Source organism: Haliotis cracherodii, unplaced genomic scaffold (assembly GCF_022045235.1).
Source record: "Haliotis cracherodii isolate W230 unplaced genomic scaffold, xgHalCrac1.p SCAF_10, whole genome shotgun sequence".
NCBI classification, from domain to species: domain Eukaryota; kingdom Metazoa; phylum Mollusca; class Gastropoda; order Lepetellida; family Haliotidae; genus Haliotis; species Haliotis cracherodii.
The window spans coordinates 25,351,088-25,372,717 of record NW_027266265.1 but is presented as its reverse complement, the minus strand read 5'-3'; the positions used below and the strand labels follow the sequence as shown (position 1 = coordinate 25,372,717).

The 21,630-nt window shown below is 43.1% G+C and overlaps 1 protein-coding gene across 1 annotated transcript in view; it reads right to left on the bottom strand.

Moving 5' to 3' along the window:
* Positions 1-20,348, bottom strand: part of LOC139454204 (uncharacterized) — a 55,397-nt gene extending 35,049 nt beyond the window's left edge. Inside the window, exons 1-36 of the mRNA XM_071235775.1 lie at positions 20,250-20,348; positions 19,764-19,808; positions 18,868-19,250; positions 18,545-18,725; positions 18,347-18,385; positions 17,640-18,203; positions 17,319-17,354; positions 16,404-16,532; positions 16,040-16,165; positions 14,810-14,830; positions 13,936-14,053; positions 13,462-13,604; positions 12,078-12,192; positions 11,359-11,498; positions 11,142-11,273; positions 10,972-11,001; positions 10,760-10,874; positions 10,029-10,279; positions 9,607-9,721; positions 9,149-9,420; positions 8,476-8,590; positions 8,001-8,197; positions 7,678-7,792; positions 7,384-7,574; positions 7,098-7,212; positions 6,179-6,366; positions 5,562-5,676; positions 4,557-4,774; positions 3,329-3,443; positions 2,871-3,082; positions 2,587-2,701; positions 1,941-2,206; positions 1,699-1,810; positions 1,419-1,579; positions 1,149-1,263; positions 663-949 (exon numbers count right to left, since the gene is read on the bottom strand). Coding sequence (XP_071091876.1) covers positions 663-949; positions 1,149-1,263; positions 1,419-1,579; positions 1,699-1,810; positions 1,941-2,206; positions 2,587-2,701; positions 2,871-3,082; positions 3,329-3,443; positions 4,557-4,774; positions 5,562-5,676; positions 6,179-6,366; positions 7,098-7,212; positions 7,384-7,574; positions 7,678-7,792; positions 8,001-8,197; positions 8,476-8,590; positions 9,149-9,420; positions 9,607-9,721; positions 10,029-10,279; positions 10,760-10,874; positions 10,972-11,001; positions 11,142-11,273; positions 11,359-11,498; positions 12,078-12,192; positions 13,462-13,604; positions 13,936-14,053; positions 14,810-14,830; positions 16,040-16,165; positions 16,404-16,532; positions 17,319-17,354; positions 17,640-18,203; positions 18,347-18,385; positions 18,545-18,725; positions 18,868-19,250; positions 19,764-19,808; positions 20,250-20,328 — 5,671 coding nt within the window. The 5' untranslated portion in view covers positions 20,329-20,348. The remainder of the gene's footprint in view (positions 1-662; positions 950-1,148; positions 1,264-1,418; positions 1,580-1,698; positions 1,811-1,940; positions 2,207-2,586; positions 2,702-2,870; positions 3,083-3,328; positions 3,444-4,556; positions 4,775-5,561; positions 5,677-6,178; positions 6,367-7,097; positions 7,213-7,383; positions 7,575-7,677; positions 7,793-8,000; positions 8,198-8,475; positions 8,591-9,148; positions 9,421-9,606; positions 9,722-10,028; positions 10,280-10,759; positions 10,875-10,971; positions 11,002-11,141; positions 11,274-11,358; positions 11,499-12,077; positions 12,193-13,461; positions 13,605-13,935; positions 14,054-14,809; positions 14,831-16,039; positions 16,166-16,403; positions 16,533-17,318; positions 17,355-17,639; positions 18,204-18,346; positions 18,386-18,544; positions 18,726-18,867; positions 19,251-19,763; positions 19,809-20,249) is intronic.
* Positions 20,349-21,630: the final 1,282 nt, after the last annotated feature.

Sequence of the window (21,630 nt, the reverse complement as noted above, 5' to 3'; positions counted from 1 at the left end):
CACACACTTGTAAAGAGACACGCCAGAGACACGCCATTATTCACACACTTGTGAAGAGACACGCCATTATTCACACACTTGTGAAGAGACACGCCATTATTCACACACTTGTAAAGAGATACGCCATTATTCACACACTTGTAAAGAGACACGCCAGAGACACGCCATTATTCACACACTTGTGAAGAGACACGCCATTATTCACACACTTGTGAAGAGACATGCCATTATTCACACACTTGTGAAGAGACACGCCATTATTCACCCACTTGTAAAGAGACACACCATTATTCACATACTTGTGAAGAGACAAGCTATTATTCACACACTTGTAAAGAGATACGCCATTATTCACTTGTAGAGAGACACGCCATTTTCACATACTTGTAAAGAGATACGCCATTATTCACTTGTAAAGAGACATGCCATTATTCACTTGTAAAGAGACATGCCATTATTCACACAATTGTGAAGAGACATGCCATTATTCACACACTTGTGAAGAGACATGCCTTTATTCACACCCTTGTGAAGAGACACGCCATTATTCACATACTTGTAAAAATATACGCCATTATTCACACACTTGTGAAGAGACACGCCGGAATTCACACACTGGTGAAGAGACACGCAAGGAACAGGACAAATCCTGGTGTACCTACATGTGTTCTGGGGCTTATTCTTGTCGGGGTTGTTGACAGTCTGTCCGGTGATCTTGCCAGGCGGTGCAGTGGGGAACAGGTATGGCTTCGGAGTGGCAATAATGTTTGGGTTGATCCCTGGGCCATAGGTTGGTTGGATGGAGGGAGATACACCCGGGGCATAGGTTACTTGGCCGGGAGTAGGATTTGTATTTGGAATGGGGCTGCAGTATGGCACACGGCAACAGGAATCACTTTGGCTAGTAGTCAGGCGACAGCCCTCAGGAACTGTGTCATACCGAGCACATCTAAAAACGGAAAGCACTGATATAAATGTATTTGCTCTTTGAGTCCTTTCATCTCGGGGAAGACACACTTGTAACACAAGCGGTGAGTCCACATGTTTGTGTGTGCATGACCTGTTGTTGATGTTAAACATTTAGAACAATGCTCAAAACGAGTTTTCCATTTTGTGTTTTTTTTAATCATATTCGGTTCTATGCGCACCTCTGATCGCATCTGTACACTCCCTTGACGGAGTCCTCACAGGTACACTTGAGTTGACAGCCATCATTCCAGGTCTGATCTTTGTCGTAGGCCACTCCATTGTACACACACATCTCTGAAAACACAGCATGACACACACCGTTAAGAGGGCCATGGAACAAATTCCACAAAGAAAACTGAAATCTGCTGGTGAAGCCTGGTTTTCACATCGCTAGATGTTTTTTTTTGTCTCGAAAAGTTATAATACTGGAGGGAGTCTACACTGCATACTTTTGGGAATGGGCGAAGCATTCGGGGAGACGCCTGGTAGACCGGTACCCGAGACTGAGCCATGGCCCGGGGTGAAGTCACAGTAGGGCTTCTCACAACATGGGTTGTAGACATCTTGCACCATCCTACACTGACTAGGGATGGAGCCGAAGCGGGGACACCTGGACACAACAGAATATGTTGAAATACATTTTCAATGCCACTCAATGAATGTTTCTGTTACCTAATAACAGAATACGAATGCGGCCGGTAACCAACAAACAAACAAAACAAAACTGACCGCTCTGTGCACTTGTATCTGCCGGCAGCATCAAGGCACGCGCAGTTGTAGTCGCAGCCATCTTGCCACTGCTCTCCATTCTGGTATGTCTTCCCCTTGTAAACACATACACCTACAAAGCAACACAAAGCAGCATCCATCACATATACTCTAAGTGATTATGGTTTATTTGCGGCATCCAAACTGACATGCTGTGGCATAAATACCTCGCAGTTCTACCGTAATGTAGGATTCAGACGTACCTTGGGGGAACGGCGCTGGAGTATACTGTGGGTAGAAGCCCGGGGAGGGCGACACACCGGGGTGTGGATTTGGGGTCACGTTAGGCCCTGGAGTAGGGATCACGGCACCACCATTGATGGTCCCTGGGGCTACAGAAGGCAGGACAAACCCTGTGATGTTGCCGGAATGAGGATGGAAGTCACACTTGGGTACCGTGCAGCAGAAAGGGTCTTTAGGGTCAGCCACGAGACTACACTCGGACGGCAGCTTATCCCATGTCGGACACCTTGTTAGACCAAGACAATAAAATAGGATTGTTGCATTTTGTGCAAACAATTTTTGCTTTAATCATCCTCTTTATTGTCCATAGAAATAAGAGAGCCCATAAATAGTAATTCCACAAAAGAACCAGGTGGCACAAACATCATTGTTTACACTATGAGGAAAGGGGGAGTTTCTCAACATGGCCCGTCACTGTACAGACGCTTATAACAATGAATACAAATTACATTCCTTTGTTTGTCATACTGATTTTCCGAAACTCGTCTTAGAATACACGTATTTCCATTCCAAAATTATTTTCTGACATTGTTTTTTATATTATATTATTATACAACACACACGATGATGTAATAATGTGCACACCCCAGCCACTCACACACTAACCTGTTGTCACATCTGTACACGCCCTGGTCAGCATTCTCACACACACACTTGTAGGTACACCCATCAAACCAGGTTTGACTCTGTGTATAGGGCTGGCCCCGGTATATACACACAGCTGAGAAAGAGGTAGGTCAGTTTCAACATGGTTCACCAGCTGCTTGTTTGTTGCATAATGTAAAGCTTTATATCAGGGAAACATAAAATCAGATACTTTTGACGACTTTTCTTTGTGTTCACCTGGTGTAGATACTCTGCAGAATGTAACAGTTAGTTAATATACTCACATTTGGGCAGTTTAGGCGTTGGCCTAACATTGGGGTTCGGGGTGGCTCCACTTCCTGGTGAGGGAGTGACATTAGGCTTGGGTGTTATTTGTCCACTGCCTGAGATCTGACCGTTCGTGCCAGAGAAAATACAGTCTGGAGTCATGCAACAGGGGTTGCTTGCATCTTTCACCAATGTACACTGCGGGGGAAGGTTGTTGTACCGCGCACATCTGGGAACAACAATAGCAATCTGTCAATAGGAAGTACATGTTGCACGAATTTTCAGCATTAGATTGACGGTTCTTAAAAGTTTCATCCTTGAATTTGTAAAATGAGCTGCTAACAAAATCTCTCATAAGCTTTTCATAAAGCACAAATGTACTATTAATAATGCGATTTCAGAATATACTCAAAATGGTGAACAACATGGTACAGAACGGATGTTGATTAGGAAGGTGTCAAGACCTATCACATACTTCTCCTTGCATACATATTTCCCATTGAGTGCGTCTTGGCAAGTGCAGTGGTAGGTACATCCATCCTCCCATTCCTGGCCCTGCTGGTACACGTGGCTCTTGTAGATGCAGTGGTCTGATAGAACAGCAACATGTCAATTACTTGCCAGGTCTGACAACAACATGTCAGTTACATGCCAGGTCCCACAGCAACATGTCAGTTACTTAACATGTCTGACAACAATATGTCAGTTACTTGCGAGGTCTTACAGCAACATGTCAGTTACTTAACAGGTCTGACAACAACATGTCAGTTACTTGCCAGGTCCCACAGCAATATGTCAGTTACTTGCCAGGTCTGACAACAACATGTCAGTTACATGCCAGGTCTGACAGCAACATGCCAGTTACTTAACAGGTCTGACAGCAACATGTCAGTTACATGCCAGGTTTGACAGCAACATGTCAGTTACTTAACAGGTCTGACAGCAACATGTCAGTTACTTAACAGGTCTGACAGCAACATGTCAGTTACATGCCAGGTCTGACAGCAACATGTCAGTTACATGCCAGGTTTGACAGCAACATGTCAGTTACTTAACAGGTCTGACAGCAACATGTCAGTTACTTAACAGGTCTGACAGCAACATGTCAGTTACATGCCAGTTTTGACAGCAACATGTCAGTTACTTAACAGGTCTGACAGCAACATGTCAGTTACTTAACAGGTCTGATAACAACATGTCAGTTACTTAACAGGTCTGACAGCAACATGTCAGTTACTTAACAGGTCTGACAACAACATGTCAGTTACTTAACAGGTCTGACAGCAACATGTCAGTTACTTAACAGGTCTGACAACAACTTGTCAGTTACTTAACAGGTCTGACACCAACATGTCAGTTACTTAACAGGTCTGACAACAACATGTCAGTTACTTAACAGGTCTGACAGCAACATGTCAGTTACTTAACAGGTCTGACAGCAACACCTCAGTGAGCTAGCAGAATAAAAACTATGCACGTCGCTATATAAAGGCAATCTTCTTGAAATACGACGTTAAAGCCCATTTTATCCCACCTATAATAGATTACCAGTCCCTAAATAATGTCCGAATATATAACAAAATGTATTTATAAATAATCAACAGTGCCATTTGTTCATGCCCCACCCCTATAATAAACGACCAGTCCCTTGCTAGACTGAGTTGTAATCAGTGGGCTCAGTTCGTGTAATGATCAGTACTTACTGATTGGCGATGGAGTCTTGCCATCAGGCCCTGGGGTAGGGGTAGGAACTTGTCCAGTGATTTTGCCGGGTACAGCTGTAGGGATCATGTTAGGTGACAGGGTGCCAGTAATCTGTCCCTGAGTGGGTACAAACTGACAGGAAGGTATTCTACAGCACTGGTCCTTAGGGTCAGTTACGAAGGAGCACTCCGGTGGTAGATTGTCGTATGCCGGACATCTATAACACCAAGTATTGACTGTCACTAACATTGCCAGACATAGAAAATAAACATGTATTATTTCATTTTCTCTAATAGAAAGCTACCAAATGCTGACAACATCAAAATGTGTCATGTTTCTATTTTTTACATCAACTCTTTGGCTTAGTAAACGTTAATTAAGATGAAATACGAGTTACAAAAAGAGTGTTTCAACCACACAGATCATAGGTTAGGTTGCATACAAAAATGCACAGATGGAGGTTTGGGACCACACTCTTCTTGTTCACTTTAAGTGAAGCATGGTTGTTACAGAATTGGCTCGTCAGATTCTACACGTGAAACCCCTTCTTGTTGTCCTCAACTGAAGGAATATTTTTCAAAGCGGTGTTTAACTCACTAACTACATCTCAGTTTTAGCTTTGCCCTTCAAAAATGAAATAACAGCTTCTTGGATAAAGTAACTTAAACAAATTCAAATACGAGTTGAAACAAGTGTCACAAAGTTCAGTTTCATCAATCCGGTGGTTTCTGAATGTTTACAGACCCCGATGACTGACACGCTGCCCATAACATAATTTCACATTAACTTTTATTTAGGTGAACCAAACACCAGACGAGTGTATTGACAGTTTTGAGTTGATTCCCAACTTATGTTTACAACGCTTGTTAGATGTTCCACAACACTTCACACTAACAGTCAGGTTGGAGAAGCCATTTAACAGACTTCTAATGGGAAGTTGATGTTGTAGTAGATGAAGTGGACTGACGAAATGTTAATCAGGTTACCATAGATGAGTTTCTGACCTGTCATTGCAGACGTACAGTCCCTTCACGGAGTCTTCACAGCGACATTGCTTGTCACAGCCATCATTCCATGTGGCACCCTGGAAATACTTGGCGCCATTGTACACACAGTAGGCTGCAAACCAGAATCAGAGTCATGTCATGTACCCGCATCTCTCAGCATTGATTCCGTATCGTTATTTCGTGAAATATCACACATGTACTCTATCTTTGGCTTTCCGAATGCCTGGTGTGGGAGCTCCTGTGTCATTGGAGGTTGAGGAATTGGTGAAATGAGTGAGTACCTGGTATGGGAGTACCTGTGTAACGGGAGGTTGAGGAATTGGTGAAATGAGTGAGTACCTGGTATGGTAGTACCTGTGTAACGGGAGGTTGAGGAATTGGTGAAATGAGTGAGTACCTGGTATGGGAGTACCTGTGCAACGGGAGGTTGAGGAATTGGTGAAATGAGTGAGTACCTGGTATGGGAGTACCTGTGCAACGGGAGGTTGAGGAATTGGTGAAATGAGTGAGTACCTGGTATGGGAGTACCTGTGCAACGGGAGGTTGAGGAATTGGTGAAATGAGTGAGTACCTGGTATGGGAGTTCCTCTGTAACTGGTGAAATGAGTGAGTACCTGGTATGGGAGTTCCTGTGTAGCCGGGGGAAGGGGTGAAGTACCCTGGGGGTGGAGTGTTGAGGTTACCATGACCTGACAGAGACCCAGAAGTACCCGTGAAGTCACATGACGGCTTTTTGCAGCATGGGTCGGTGAAATCTGGGATCAGAGTGCACTGGGGTGGCATATCCGGGAAGCGGGGGCACCTGCATTATAAAACCAGCTGTCACTTATTTCCACAATACAAATATGTAAAAATGAACATTTGCGTTATTTGAACGGAAACATCGAATTAAACCACTGTTTCGAAGATGTTTGCTTGGAATGTCTCAGAAGAACGTCAAACAATCACATTATTAAAACAGAGTTCTTCACTTTAAGAACTATAGATGAGATGCTAAGTGGAAGTTTGCCCATGTACGTTGGAGAATCTGGCTTCCAAAAATGAACTACCTTTTTACATATGACTTGTTACATATCAGTACAATTGATATGATCATAAATACAAGTGTCCTTGACAAGAATTTGAAAAACCGTATACTTCTTTTATTTTAAAATGTAATGAAAATCCATTTAGACAATCACGGTAATAAATCTGTTCATCTCAAGATCTTCAATAATCTATGCTCTATCTACGTGTGATAATTTCTTTGAAAACAAGATTGAATGTAGACAAGACAAAGGTGATAAAACGGATCTTTAATTACCACTGCAACAGTCAACTAGCCAGCATGCATTGTCAGCATGACAATGTAAATAAACTATACATGTCAATACATGCCAACCTCACAGTACGAGCCCCACATGTCTCCTCCTATACATGCAGACAAATAAGGAGGGTACGGTGTTGCATATCTGTGTACCTTCCCCTTTGACCAATGTTTCAATCATAAGGGTAGATTTGAGGATTGGTATTTCAGTCTAACTGTTGTCTTACCTCTCGGTGCACTTGTACAGACCACTGTCTTCGTCCTGGCACTCGCACTTCAGCTGGCAGCCATCTTGCCATTTGTCACCTTGCTGATACCGTGTGCCCTTGTATTCGCAGTAGCCTAACGGGGACACACAATTATACAGTTATGTGAGATTGAAAACATCAGAGCTGGTCGTATTTTTGGCTTTGAATACAATATATAACTTTGATATACTTAAATATTTTGAAAACCTAAGATTTGAATAAGAGGCAAAATATGCGTTAGGTTTGTGTTTAACTGCACACTGACCGACGCCGGATGGCTTGCCGCCTGGATTCTGGTTGTTGAAATTGCCCGGGCTTAGAACAGGTATATTTCCTTGGCCAGACGTCCCACCAGAGGTTGAGCCGAACATACATTTGGGGACCGTGCAGCACATGGGGTCCTGTGGGTCGGGCACCATACTGCAGTCTGCGGGCACATTGTCGTACTGGGGACATCTATTATAGATCAAGACAAGATCAGCGAGTTGGTATGGTACTACACGGTGTTACCTATGGCTGGTTGTGTAATGTAGCAAATGAACTGTTGTAACAAACTCACCTGTTCACACATCTGTAGTAACCAGCCCGGGCGTTGTCACAGGTACATTTCAAGCTGCATGCATCATACCACATCTGTCCTTGGTTGTACTTTTGGCCTTTGTAGTCACAAAACGCTAGAAAAATGTATACAGGTGCATGAGATGTAGAATACATTGGACTTATGAGCTGGACTATGTTGTATAGTACTGTCAAATAAAACAAGGACATTCACATATCGTGATGAAAAGGACATTTGAAACAAAATTTGACGAAATACATGCTATCCAGACATGCCCGGTTGCAGGGGATACAGGGTTTTCCTGGCACTGCAGAGGTACTGACCTGGGGCGGGCGTGGTGATGACTGGGAGTGTCTGTGGGTATTGTGTGGCCGGCTGGGTGACTGGAGGCCGCGTTAGGGTGCCGAACAATTCCCCGTATTTGCCGGTGAAATCACAATGAGGTACCTTACAACAGGGGTTAGCTGTGTCTGGGATCAGCTTGCAATACGGCTGGGGGAGATTCTCATACTTCATGCACCTATAGGAAAGGTAAAGGTCACCCGCTTTACAGATATGTTGTGAGCACACTGTATACACTCTAGTAGTGGAGACACACATATGTTCCTGTAATACACTTGTCACATGAGCGCAATATACATCTCAAGCAGGTGAAATATAGATTTACTCATATCGTTCAAAGGTATTTGTTGAATATCCAGCAGGGGAAATATTGAATAGTTGATATGCATAGATCTACCACATGTACAGCAAAACCTACTACATAACGATTCATCGCAATTTATGTTTCTATCTTACCTTTCGTTACACTTCCATTTCCCGACCGTGGCATCCTGGCACACACAGTTATAATCACAGCCATCCTGCCATGTTTGACTCTGAGCGTACCGCTGCCCCTTGTACATACAGTACCCTGAAAATACACACGTGCGGTACAGTACCATGAACATACACACGAGCGGTACAGTACCCTGGAAATACTCACGTGCGGTACAGTACCCTGAAATACACACGTGCGGTACAGTACCCTCAAAATACACACGTGCGGTACAGCACCCTCAAAATACACACATGCGGTACAGTGCTCTCAAAATACACATGGCGGTACAGCACCCTCAAAATACACACGTGCGGTACAGTACCCTGGAAATACGCACCTGCGGTACAGTACCCTGAATTACACACGTGCGGTACAGTGCCCTGAAAATACACACCGGCGCTAAGTACCCTGAAAATACACACGTGCGGTACAGTACCCTGAAAATACACACGTGCGGTACTGTACCCTCAAAATACACACGGGCGGGCCGGTACCCTGGAAATACACATACACATTTGGGATGCAGTACTATGCAAATCCATATCCACAGATGCGATGCCGCACACTCAAGATGCAGTTTAATGATGCATGTAATAAAGATTATGTATTACAGAAGGAAGCTAGGTTGGAGTCAGATGGTGAATAATGTACCTATTCCTGATCCAGTGGGCACAACCGCAGGGGCGGTGGGCGGGGCCACGGTGCCACCATTAAAGTTGATAGAGTGCTTCACAGTGAAGGTGCCGGAGATAAGGTCGCCAATACTTGGAGGCTGCACGGCTCCGATGTTCTGAACGTTTGGTCCGTACACTGGGATAGGCAGCTGGCCGGTCAGGGGGTTACAGCCTGGAATCTTACAACAGGGGTCGTTCGGGTCAGCCTTCATGATGCAGTTTTGCGGTATGCCTTGATATGAGGGACATCTGCAATAAACAGAGATTTTGAAGTCATGGCTTTACACTATAGAGCATAAGTATAATAGGTCTGATAACGTGCAGTACAACAGCACAATACACATAATTTGTGATCTCGATGCACTAGTTTAACAATCGCAATCACTTACTGGAGGCTCATATGTAGCATCAACAGTTCTCTCCCGTCACACCTACCTGGCTCTGCATTTATAAAGCCCCTTCGTAGCATCAGTACAGACACAAGTCTGCTGGCAGCCATCCGTCCACTGTTGACCCTGGACGTACAGATTACCGCTGTACAGACATCCGTCTGAAGTGAAATAGTCGTCATTTCCAAATTCCATGTGCAGATGATATTAATGCTAGGAAATACGGTAAAATATTTCCTAATACACCCACATAGAGTACAGCAGGAAGGCGAAAGGGCTATACGGCTAGTTATTTAAGGATTCAAACCGGTGCACCTGGCAGCTGACATAGCACTGACATTCACTTTGTTTTGATTCTTTGCATTAGATTTAATCTTAGTATTAAGGTTGACCAAAAGTACTGATGTAGTCAATACATTTAGAGTGTATGTCACCGTACTGGAATACTGGCGTTATCCAGTCACTTACTGAGTGTAGGAGCTTGCATGCCGGTACCCCCCGATCCCGGACCGGGTGTGGCTCCACTAGGGAAGGTTGGGGGGACGTTAATCTGGGAACCGCCTAAACCAGTCACTATAATTCCTCCTCCGTTCCCGATGGATTTGAGGTTAGTAGTGGAAGGGACAAAAGAGCCCCTATCACACACAACAGTCTCGCAGCAGTCCCCGGTCTTCTTCTTGGTGTAACAACCATTGGGAATGTTGATGTAGCTCGGACACCTTCAAGTAGACGCACAGTAACGTTAAGGTCAGTCTCCTCAAACCAGTACCTACTGCAGCTGAACATACTGTCCACGGGTTCTACTGCCATCTCCTACAGTACTTGGATTGGTACTGGTTCTACTTATAGCTCGTTGTACAACTACTGCGTCCTCTTCCTCGACGTTTACTGCTACCTTTTATCGTGAGGTTCGAGTCCCGGTTTGCTCTGATTATGTCCGTAGCTTTGTCAGCACCATAATACGTGTTAAACTTCTAAGACCTGCATCACTCTGTGCATTCTTCCCACATTAAGCAGACGCAGTGATATAACTGGAATACTGTTCAAAGCAGCTTTGAACCTAACCCACTCACTAACTCACTTGTTGTAGTGTAGTATTAGTATAATCACTGGTGGTAGATTATTCTCTTCTATTGCTGTAAATAGCATGTAAACTCCTGCCACTACAGCAGAACAAAATAAGTGTAACATAAACGTACTTATTACTGCATCTGTAGTATCCAAATGTCGCTTGTTCGCACACACAATCCACGTCACACGAGATGCTCCAGGCTTCGTCCTGATGGTAGGGTTTCCCCTGATAGAAACACACATCTGAAATTGAGAAAAACATTCGGGGTCAATCCTGCCAAGTGTTCTGGGTTCATTTTACCTGTTACTTTGAATCGTGATTGTCAGAAATGTTACCTACCATTTGGTCCTGGCTTGGAGAGTCCGTTTTCTGAAATACACAGTGAATGGTTATATTTTGGTAAATAGATACATTCAGTAATAATTAACGATTAATCTTCAAGATGTATGCATTTCAAGAGTGAGTGAGAACACGGGAACACCTTTACATTTAATGGTTGAATAACGTACCGCACAAATTGCATGTCTTCCTACAGTTGTCAATAGCCCACTGTCTGAAAGGATCCTTGCAGGATGAGGCTTCATACATATTGCAGTTTGTTAGGACATCCTCACACGGCAATGGCTCTTTGGGCTTGTTTGCTAAACAAAAGTACGTAGATCTTCAGTCTGATATATGCAGTGATATTTGAAAGTAGAAATGTGTAGATTATAAACGTAAACTTACAACTGCCGGTACCAGAAGTGGTCCCGCTTCCAGTGAAACTGCCGACCTGCTGGTTGAAGTCACACGATGGTGTTTCACAGCACTGGCCTGGAGACTTGACGAGATGGCAGGAAGAAGGCAGGTTGCTGTACGTTGGGCAGCTGCAATATCACTTGGGCGTCAGGTATTGCTTGGGAAGTGGCATTGTTCGAAATAAATACTTTACTGTCCACTACTGGGTATACTTACTTGCTATACTCTACCATATATGAGGGCGCCGAAAACCCGAATAACATCTATTTTTTCACTCGGAGTCTCATTGCTCAGGGCTGAATCTCGAATACCACTTAACACAACTATCAAAAGCTTCGAGAAAAGGGTGCGATTTGAGGTTAATATCGAAAAAATTAAGTTATTATAATGGAAACCTTTACGTACACCATTACTTTGTTTAAAATGTTGAATGTGAGTATCAACTACAATTCTATTGGCGTCCCGCGTACCAAACTAGTAACTCACGAATACCCCCTAATACCCGAACCCTGCGTACCAAACGGCGGTTGATAGCCTCATATATCACATAGCAGTTGGTGTGCAGTTGTCAAAGGCATCTCCCAATGTCTATTTGGCCATTGGTGCTTTCCACATGTACCTGGTCACACCTTGTGACGCATGTTCCATACAATTTCAAAAGAGCACCAATGGTGGTTGCAGAGTGGTAAACAACGTCCTCCACTTACTAAGACTGGCAGCTGTAAACCCCTCGTTGAGCGTTGATACAGCTACACTTGAAGTCACAGCCCACTTCCCAACTCTCGTCTTGATAGTACTGTTTACCATCGTACACGCAAACGCCTGAAGAGAGGTCATACATCGACATAAGGTACAAACATGCAGTTATGCAGGACACCTATTAGAGAGCAAACATTAAGTTTACATTTCTTCTCCAAGTTCTCATGATAAAATCAGCGAATCGCAAACTGAAGTCCTAAAAGGCTACAGCTCAATGGCTAATTCTCTTCATTGTTCAAACTGTTTTTCAACACTATCGATCTAAATCACATGGTAGGTTCGATGCATTTTTCAGAATTTTGCCATTTTGGTGATAGATCTAAATTATGGTTTCTAGTATAGAAGCATTTAGTCTATATATGTTTGAGTGAAGGGACGTGTTACGGCTGATTTTTTACATGTCCACTAGGTTTTAGGCAAGGTTGTGTAATAAGTCCCTTAGTGTTCCCAAAGTTTGCATTTAAAAAAGAATCATCTTGTGTTCCATGCGTACAGCTACACCCTAACACAATACAGGTATTGCTGTTGCTTTGTCAGATGATATTGTCCTTTTAGCTGTTTGTGTCTATGGGCTGCAAACATGTATTGGTGTCTTAAAATCCTTTTGTGATAACTACCATTTGCCAATTATTTGCGTGTAATCAATTCATGCGTGAAGCAGTCATCCTCAAAAGATGTTAGAGAAGAATGAGACTATGTACATATGTGTGTGTTATGACTTACTGGTGTAATATAAGACAGGATGACGTCTTGTAAAGAAATGGTGTACTGTGGTAGTGGTGAGGCTAACCGCGCTGCCAGGACAGCAACAGTTAAACAGTCTATTGTCTACTGGTTTTTGGTATGAACGTGAACAAACATTTGTTAGCAACATTTATACTTCGTCTAACATCTTCTTAAGAATAAGAATGTCACGCAACCCTATCATCAAGTTCGAAATCAACCATTTATAGTGCATAGAATTATATTTATCAGTAATAACTATCTTTAATATGTAAGAGTGAAATTTCCCTGTTCAGATGTTATTCCCACCAGATTCGAAAAAAACCCGTCCGCCTCTGTGGTCTAGTGTCTAGAGCGTCTACTCGGAAAGCGCCAAGTCGGTGGTTCGATTCCCATATTGTGATGGCTTCAACAGGTCTATCTTCTGTTCGCAACTTAGCTATCTTTACCTATGAAGCAAAGCGGTTGCGCCTTGTTTAAATAACGTCTGCATTGTTAACACTGTAATGTAGAATGGGCATATGATCTACACTGAAAAGGATTATTCTCGAATTTGTCTGAAGTGATACTTGTAGACCTGTATCCAGACTATAACCGATTGCCACTCACTGATTCCTGTTGGTGTTTTGCCCAGCCCAGATCCGGTGTTGGTTGTCACCTTCTGCTGGAAGTTGCATACGGGCTTGAGGCAGCACTGCCCCGGGGTGGCCACAAGCGTGCACTGGCCCGGCAGGTCGTTATATATAGGACACCTACACGAAGGTAGTACACACTTACTTAGATCTTCTGAACAGATTAGACAATATGCTGTTCATTTTATTCTCTTGGGACCCTATCTTTAGTTATCAAAATGTTTAGAATGTTAATGTGACAATGCTTAAAGATTGTCTTAACGTGATATACGGGCAGCCAATGACCCTCCAGCCCCAAACCTCGGTGAGACGCTACTTTTTAACGCGCAGTGCAGTGAGAGGTCCTCTGCAGAAGCGATGGGCATGTTTACCTTGTTTACTAATATTCCTTGTGACCACACTCTATGTCGCTACTCTCACTCACAGCATCAGTGATGAGTCTAATACGTACTTGTTATAGCAGCGGTATTTCCCGGTATTGCCGTTCTCACAGACACATTCGTAGTCACAACCATCGTCCCATCGATCTCCCTGCTTGTACGCCTTTCCCTTGTAGAAACACTGCCCAACTGGCGCAATATCATGGTGTTAGAATATGTTCAGTCAAGTGATGACAGTTGATATCTACAGATATATTCTCGCGCCATGATGCACTCTTACTATTTCGAAACATCAAACATCATCGTGAGCATCACACGGAACATTATTTTTAAAAGTAATGATTTATAACGATAACGGATAATACATCTCACCCTCAACATTTCATACAGCATATTTCCAAAACTCGAAAAAGTTATATTATGCGATCGACATTATTTATCTCTTGCTATCGACGCGTGTTGGTATATATAATATGATGATACATCATAGTGAGATTGAAAAGGGTAGACAAAGGTAACGTAGTCATTGTGAATGTTTGTTTGTTTGTTGTATAACGCCGCACTCAACAACCTTGAAAGCAGTCTGTAAATAATGGAGTCTATATTAGACAATCCAGTGATTTACATCATGAGCATCGATCTACACAATTGGGATACGATGACATGTACCAAGAGAGCAAGTCTGACCACCTGATCTCGTCAGTCGGCTCTTAACGACAAGCATAATCGCCTTTTACGGCAAGCATATGGGTTGCTGAAGACCTGATCTGATCCGGATTTTCACGGGTTTAATTGTGAATGATAACTTAACATCACCTGGCGGAAGAACGACAGGAGCACTACAACAGGCTGTAGAACGCAACCCAAACGTTTCTAAACGTGCACGTGCGAGGAACTTCTATTATTGGTTGCTCAGAAAAAGGCCAGGGAGATGGAGCTACTCACAGAATCCTGCTGAGAAGTCGCCTACAACAAAAACAACCCATTGTTTAGTCGGTGTCAGACCAAATCACAGTAAACTGAACAAATTAACCTGTCTGTATGTAGATGATGCCATGTCCGCTATATATGTCTGTATGTAGACGGTGTCATGTCCTCTATGTGTGTCTGTATGTTAATCGTGCCATGTCCGCTATATGTGTCTGTATGTAGATGATGCCATGTCGGCTAAATGTGTCTATATGTAGATGGTGTCATGTCCGCTATATGTATCTGTATGTTGATGGTGTTATGTCCGCTATATGTGTCTGGACCGCCTCCGTGGTCTAGTGGTAGAGCGTCCGCCCGGAGAGCGGAAGGTCCGGGGTTCGATCCCCGGCCGCGTCATACCAAAAGACGTTAAAAGATGGTACTTGTTGTTACCCTGTCTGGCGCTCGGCATTAAGGGGCTAAAACAAGGACTGGTCGGCTCGGAGTCAGTATACTGTGTCTGAGTGGGGTATTCATGTTAAACTGCGGCATGGTATCTCAGTGCGCTAGCACTATAAATCGGCATCAGTCCTGACTAGTAGTACACGCAGCCACACAAACACACACACATGTATATGCACGTCGCTATATAAGTTCATTAATCTTGGACGCGACGTAAAACCCCATTTCACCTCACCTATATGTGTCTGTATGCTGATGGTGCCATGTCCGCTATATGTATCTGTTTGTAGATGGTGCCATGTCCACTATATGTGTGTGTATGTAGATGGTGTCATGTCCGCTATATGTCTCTGTATGTAGATGGTGTCATGTCCGCTATATGTATCTGTATGTAGATGGTGTCATGTCCGCTATATGTATCTGTATGAAGATGGTGCCATGTCCGGTACATGTATCTGTATGTAGACGGTGTCATGTCCGCTGTATGTATCTGTATGTTGATGGTGCCATGTCCGCTATATATGTCAGTAGGTAGATGGTGTCATGTCCGCTACATGTGTCTGTATGTAGACGGTGTCATGTCCGCTATATGTATCTGTATGTAGATGGTGTCATGTCCGCTATATGTATCTGTATGTAGATGGTGTCATGTCCGCTATATGTGTCTGTATGTATACGGTGTCATGTCCGCTACATGTGTCTGTATGTAGACGGTGTCATGTCCGCTATATGTATCTGTATGTAGATGCGGGGTTCTGAACTCATGTAGTGACTGTCTTGTGAGGATGAGGAAGTTGAACCTACCACAGAATCCGCAATACTGACGACAGTTGGTGTGTGCCCAGGGCCCGAAAGACTGACACGTGTCGGCCGCGTACATCTTGCAGTTGTCCAGCTTGTCTTTACACTCCTCAGTGACGGTGAACTGGGCTGTGGGCAGAGGGACGAGGGCGTATCCATGGGCAGGCAAAACAGTCATGTACAACGATGAAGCTTAGGAACTCACTCCATTGAGACCACTATTTTTTAAACAACGGATTAACATTTTAATTGTAATATTCAATGATTGTCTATTACGCGTACAGGCTTAAATTATAACGATCAGATAAAATAAGCACAAGAATTAAACCTTTCAATTGTGTACAAGTGTGCTGTTCTAAAGACGTACGTGTACATATCTGGCAGTATCTAGCACAGTTCTCTGTGGCCCACGACTTGTAATCGACGCACGCACTCTTCTCATACTCGTGGCAGTTGGTTAACTTGTCCTGACAGGTGTCTGGAGGATGTGTTACCCCTGCCAACACAGATAGCGCCAGTTGGACACCCCGTGCGTCATTTACACGAATATAGTAAGGGGAAGAAAGTATCCATTGTACACTTGAGAAATGTCTGGATACATGCCTTTTACTTAAAATGGACAAATAAATATTGTTTTAAAATAAACCACCATAAGAACACATACTGGAAAGAAGAACACGATTATCCAAGGCGGGTTATTGGAATGTGTACAGCCATCTGTCAACTTGGACGATATTGATCTTTCTTAATGCGTATATTTAACATGCAATCCAGGGTAATAGAAGATTGGATTTTGTTATGCTCGGCACAAGCCCGTTGACACAGGGCCTCTTTACTTCTCTTGTGAGTAAGGAATTAGTTGACAAATGTCACACATTTCTCCATTTCTATTTTTAATAAACTTAACAGAATACAAATTGGAATCACATGTAGTAGAATGTGTAAGTAACTTGCATACATAATTGACCATAAACCATCCGAGAGTCATACTGGGATGCGTACAACGATCCTTCTTCCTGAAGTCGGATGCCTTGTGGCCAAACTGAGAACCTGACGTGGTAAGGATGTCACGTGTGGTATGACCTCAAGCCCTGCTCCACATAGATAAAGCCGAACAGGTTTATGATATGCGGTTTCCTGCTGTACTTTCTATTGCATAAGATATACATTGTGGCAGATAACATAACACGTAAATCTAATGGCTTTTTTTCTTTTTTTTTCTAACGTCCGTAATGCAGAAGAATGCATTTGAGCGGGAAATTCTAACAGTATTGTTACCCACCCTGTCCTCCAGTGTGACCGGGAACCATCCGATTAACTGAAAGAAAATTGCACTATTAAACACACAGCTGATCAGTTAATGGTTGTTAACTCATTGTAGGTTATATGCTTCCATGGGATGCCAATGTATTACAATAAGGAACAAAACGTGTGTTCGTTCGTCTTCTCCACGACGGAGCCACAAATGAGCGTTTTCTACAAATGTATACTAAGTTATTGTCACTTGTTCTTGGCGAAGTTGAATGTCCTAAAGAATACGTTTTTCCATAAAGAGAATAATGTGTACATGCTGAATTATCACAAGTCAATGATTCATGCTTACTGTTACATGCAGCATTAAGAATCTGCGGTATGGAATTTTGCAGCTGGTCGTAATCACTGATGGTGAAGGTGTTGGACGTATGTGGGTTGTCAGCAATGTTGTTCAATTCATTCAAATCGAGCCCTGAGCCAACTCCGACACCAATTAGTCCGATGTTGCTAGATCGGGCCTTGTCAGCTTCAGTGGTGGTGGCCGTAGGGTTAGAAGAATGACCGTTGGTTATAACTATGCCGATTCTAGGAACATCAGTCCTAGCTCCAGAAGTCTGTGAGAAGGTTTGTTCCCTCATGTACTTGAGGGCATCAGCAGTGTTTGTTCCACCGCCCATATAGCGCAGAGAGTCCACGGCTTTTAAAAGGTCGTTCCTGTCAGTGTACATGCTGAGGGGGAAGCCAGCAGAGGGGTAACTGCTGTACTGTATCAGGCCAACCTGCACCTTGTCCTTGCCGACGGGTAGTCTGATCAGGAAGTTCTTCAGGAAGTTCTCCAGCTGTTGATGTTGGGCAATGCCAACGTTGGAGGAGGAATCAATCATAAAAACCAGATCCGCCTTCTGCAGACAGCCTGTTGGTTGGACACGAAGAAGCTATACGTTGGTTTACGCAAGGCAGATGCTATGTATTTTTTTGTGAACATAATAGCTAAGATATTTCTTTTCATATTACTTCGTGATTTGTCAAACATTACTTGAAAATAGCCATACGCACCGTTAGGCTGAGGGAGCATGGTGTTGGAACCTGGAACCTCTGAAACATGAACACAAACAACCGGTCTTTATTACGTTTCCAAGTATTTATTCACTCATCAATCCCAAAATATATTTTAAATTATATTTCATGTTTATTAAAATTCAAGGGAGCCAAGTGTAAGACGAATTGACAAAAGGTTTAGCGTGTATTCTCTACCGTTTTCGATCTTAGTCGCCAGTGGATTGACAAGGGTGTCTAGTGACTGGTAGGTGTCCGCATGGAGCACGTATCTCGAGGCTGGGCTTGTTGCGATATTTTGAATCTCATTGGTGTCAACACCACTTCCAACAGCAACGTTGTAGATGGCTACACCGTGATCCCGGGCTGCCTGGGCCTCCTACAATGTCAATCACAGGATAATCAGGGTCATAATGAAAACAGCTAACCAGACGGGTGAAGGATCCTGGTGTTATACATTCGGGTCCGTAAGATTAGTAACTACACTGACATGGCCCATCTGACTGAAAATATGGCTGTACCTGCAGGGTGAAGGCTTTGTTACTGGAGACGCCATTGCCGATGTGTACTATGACATGTGGCACATGATCACGTGAACCATGTTGGCTGGTGAAGGCATCTCCATAGGCGAATCTGAAAGCATTTCCCAGATCTGCAGCACCACTCTGATACTGGATGTTCCCTATGGCGTTGACCAGCTGCGCCCCTGTCTGGTAGTTGTTAAAGTAGAACTGGTTTCTTGCGCCATTACCATAGGTGACCACGCCCACCTGTATACGTTGCGGGCCTATCTCCCAGTGACGGACCAGGTTCTGTACGTATTGGATCATATACCGGAAGTTGTCTGCCCCCACAGTGTCCGAGGAATCAAGGACAAACTCCACATCCACTGGAGTATTCCACACTGAGGAAGCCAGAAATGCAGTTTACACAGTAGACAGTGAGCATTTAGTATTAGTATTAGTTTACTATGTTCCACCTACATAAGAAATACAAAAGAACATAATGAGGAAAAGTAAACTATGAGAGCTGAGTCACAGGCCGTATGCACGGGTATTTTGGACAGAAATTATCCTTTCACTGTGCAAATATTTGTGTTTTTCAATGCATTGCTTTAATATGTCTTTTGGGCGGACATGTGCTAATTTCTCGTTTTGGTCATTCATAGCTACTGTATGTCAGTGAGTGATATTATACATGAGACATACAATACATAGCAGTCATGCAGGTTCAACCATCTGTTGAGTTGAGTGTCATGATTTGAGGCTTCAAGTCCACGTATACGACAGGGACTCGCATTATGTGGGCACTAGCATATATACCTTCATTTACATTGAGAATACTACAAATCTCATAATTATGTTAAATACGTGTATGCCTGACACAGTTTTCGCCTTGCAGATGCACGAGTACTTACCATAGTTATTGTTGATGCCGCTGTTGTAGTACGCCTGTCGCTCGACTGAAATATGCAGATAAAACAATGTATAGTGTACGCCTTCATATATTTCTATTGCAACACGTCTCCCAAACAGTTTACAGATGTACCTGATAGTGTCCCGAAGACGTTGTTGTAAAGGTGACGAATCTTCTTCAACATTTAATGAAGAATCCTTGTTACCGTATGTCAGTAGATAGAGGTGAAGACATGTGTTCAGAGCTGTACTGTGTACTCGGTGAGCGACAATAAATACAACAATGTTACAATAGGCTATGGGCATGACGAAGTATCAACACAACAACAAACTATAGTCTAATCTTTCCTTTAAATACAAGATACCATTCTCACAAGCATCAAATCTACTACGGCATCGACAGATAAAGGCATCTTCACAGTCAATTAATTGCAATGTCAGTACCATGTGAGCAGTAGCAAAAAATAATAATTTTTAAAGTGCCTCACCTCGGGAACGTTTCTTTCTGATTGTTGTAGCTTGTATAGCGGACAGCACCGCTAGGATGAAGCACAGCCGATTCCACATGGCTGTTTAACGCAGCTACATCACCGAGGAACAGTTGTCAAAGACTTATATACACACGGTCATGTGATGTGTCTGTCCAATCCTTAGGTAAGCTCATATCATAACATGTGACATAACCTGACCTGCACTACCCAAAACCTGTTGTATTCCACGCCCCCACAACCTACTAAAATGTCTAAAACTTTTGTTTTGGCCGACTTAACTATCTATCGGCCACTTGTGATAAGATATATATATATATATATGTGTGTGTGTGTGTGTGTGTGTGTGTGTGTGTGTGTGTGTGTGTGTGTGTGTGTGTGTGTGTGTGTGTGTGTGTGTGTGTGTGTGTGTGTGTGTGTGTGTGGTTTTTAAAAAATATAAGTTAGGTCACAGCGGCGATTTCCGAGACAGTGCACACATATTAATATGGTCATCAACCTAATTATCCCCACCAACACTTTCATTTAATTGTTACGAAGCGAATAAGAGCCTGATGTCCAGTTAAACCTTTTCCAAAAATGCTCCGTATGCAATCAACAACCTACTAGAGGCCCCATATGACCTTTACTTGGGTCTCATTGCATGTGTACGTGCTCTTTCTTTCCAGGTCATTATGTCCGACTGTATGAGTCACTCACATGTCGTTCCAGACAATCGTGTCTGACTATACAAAGTTTACGTCACTCTCAGTGTAGGTGTACATTAAATGTCATTCCGGACAATCTTGTCTGACAATACACAGTTTAAGTCACTCTCAGTGTAGGTGTACATTAAATGTCATTCCGGACAATCGTGTGTGACAATACAAAGTTTAAGTCACTCTCAGTGTAGGTGTACATTAAATGTCATTCCAGACAATCTTGTCTGACAATACAAAGTTTAAGTCACTCTCAGTGTAGGTGTACATTAAATGTCATTCCGGACAATCGTGTCTGACAATACAAAGTTTAAGTCACTCTCAGTCTGACAATACAAAGTTTAAGTCACTCTCAGTGTAGGTGTACATTAAAAGGCATTCCGGACAATCGTGTCTGACGTCTGACAATACACAGTTTAAGTCACTCTCAGTGTAGGTGTACATTAAATGTCATTCCGGACAATCGTGTCTGACAATACAAAGTTTTCGTCACTCTCAGTGTAGGTGTACATTAAATGTCATTTCGGACAATCGTGTCTGACAATACAAAGTTTTCGTCACTCTCAGTGTAGGTGTACATTAAATGTCATTTCGGACAATCGTGTCTGACAATACAAAGTTTAAGTCACTCTCAGTGTAGGTGTACATTAAATGTCATTCCGGACAATCGTGTCTGACAATAC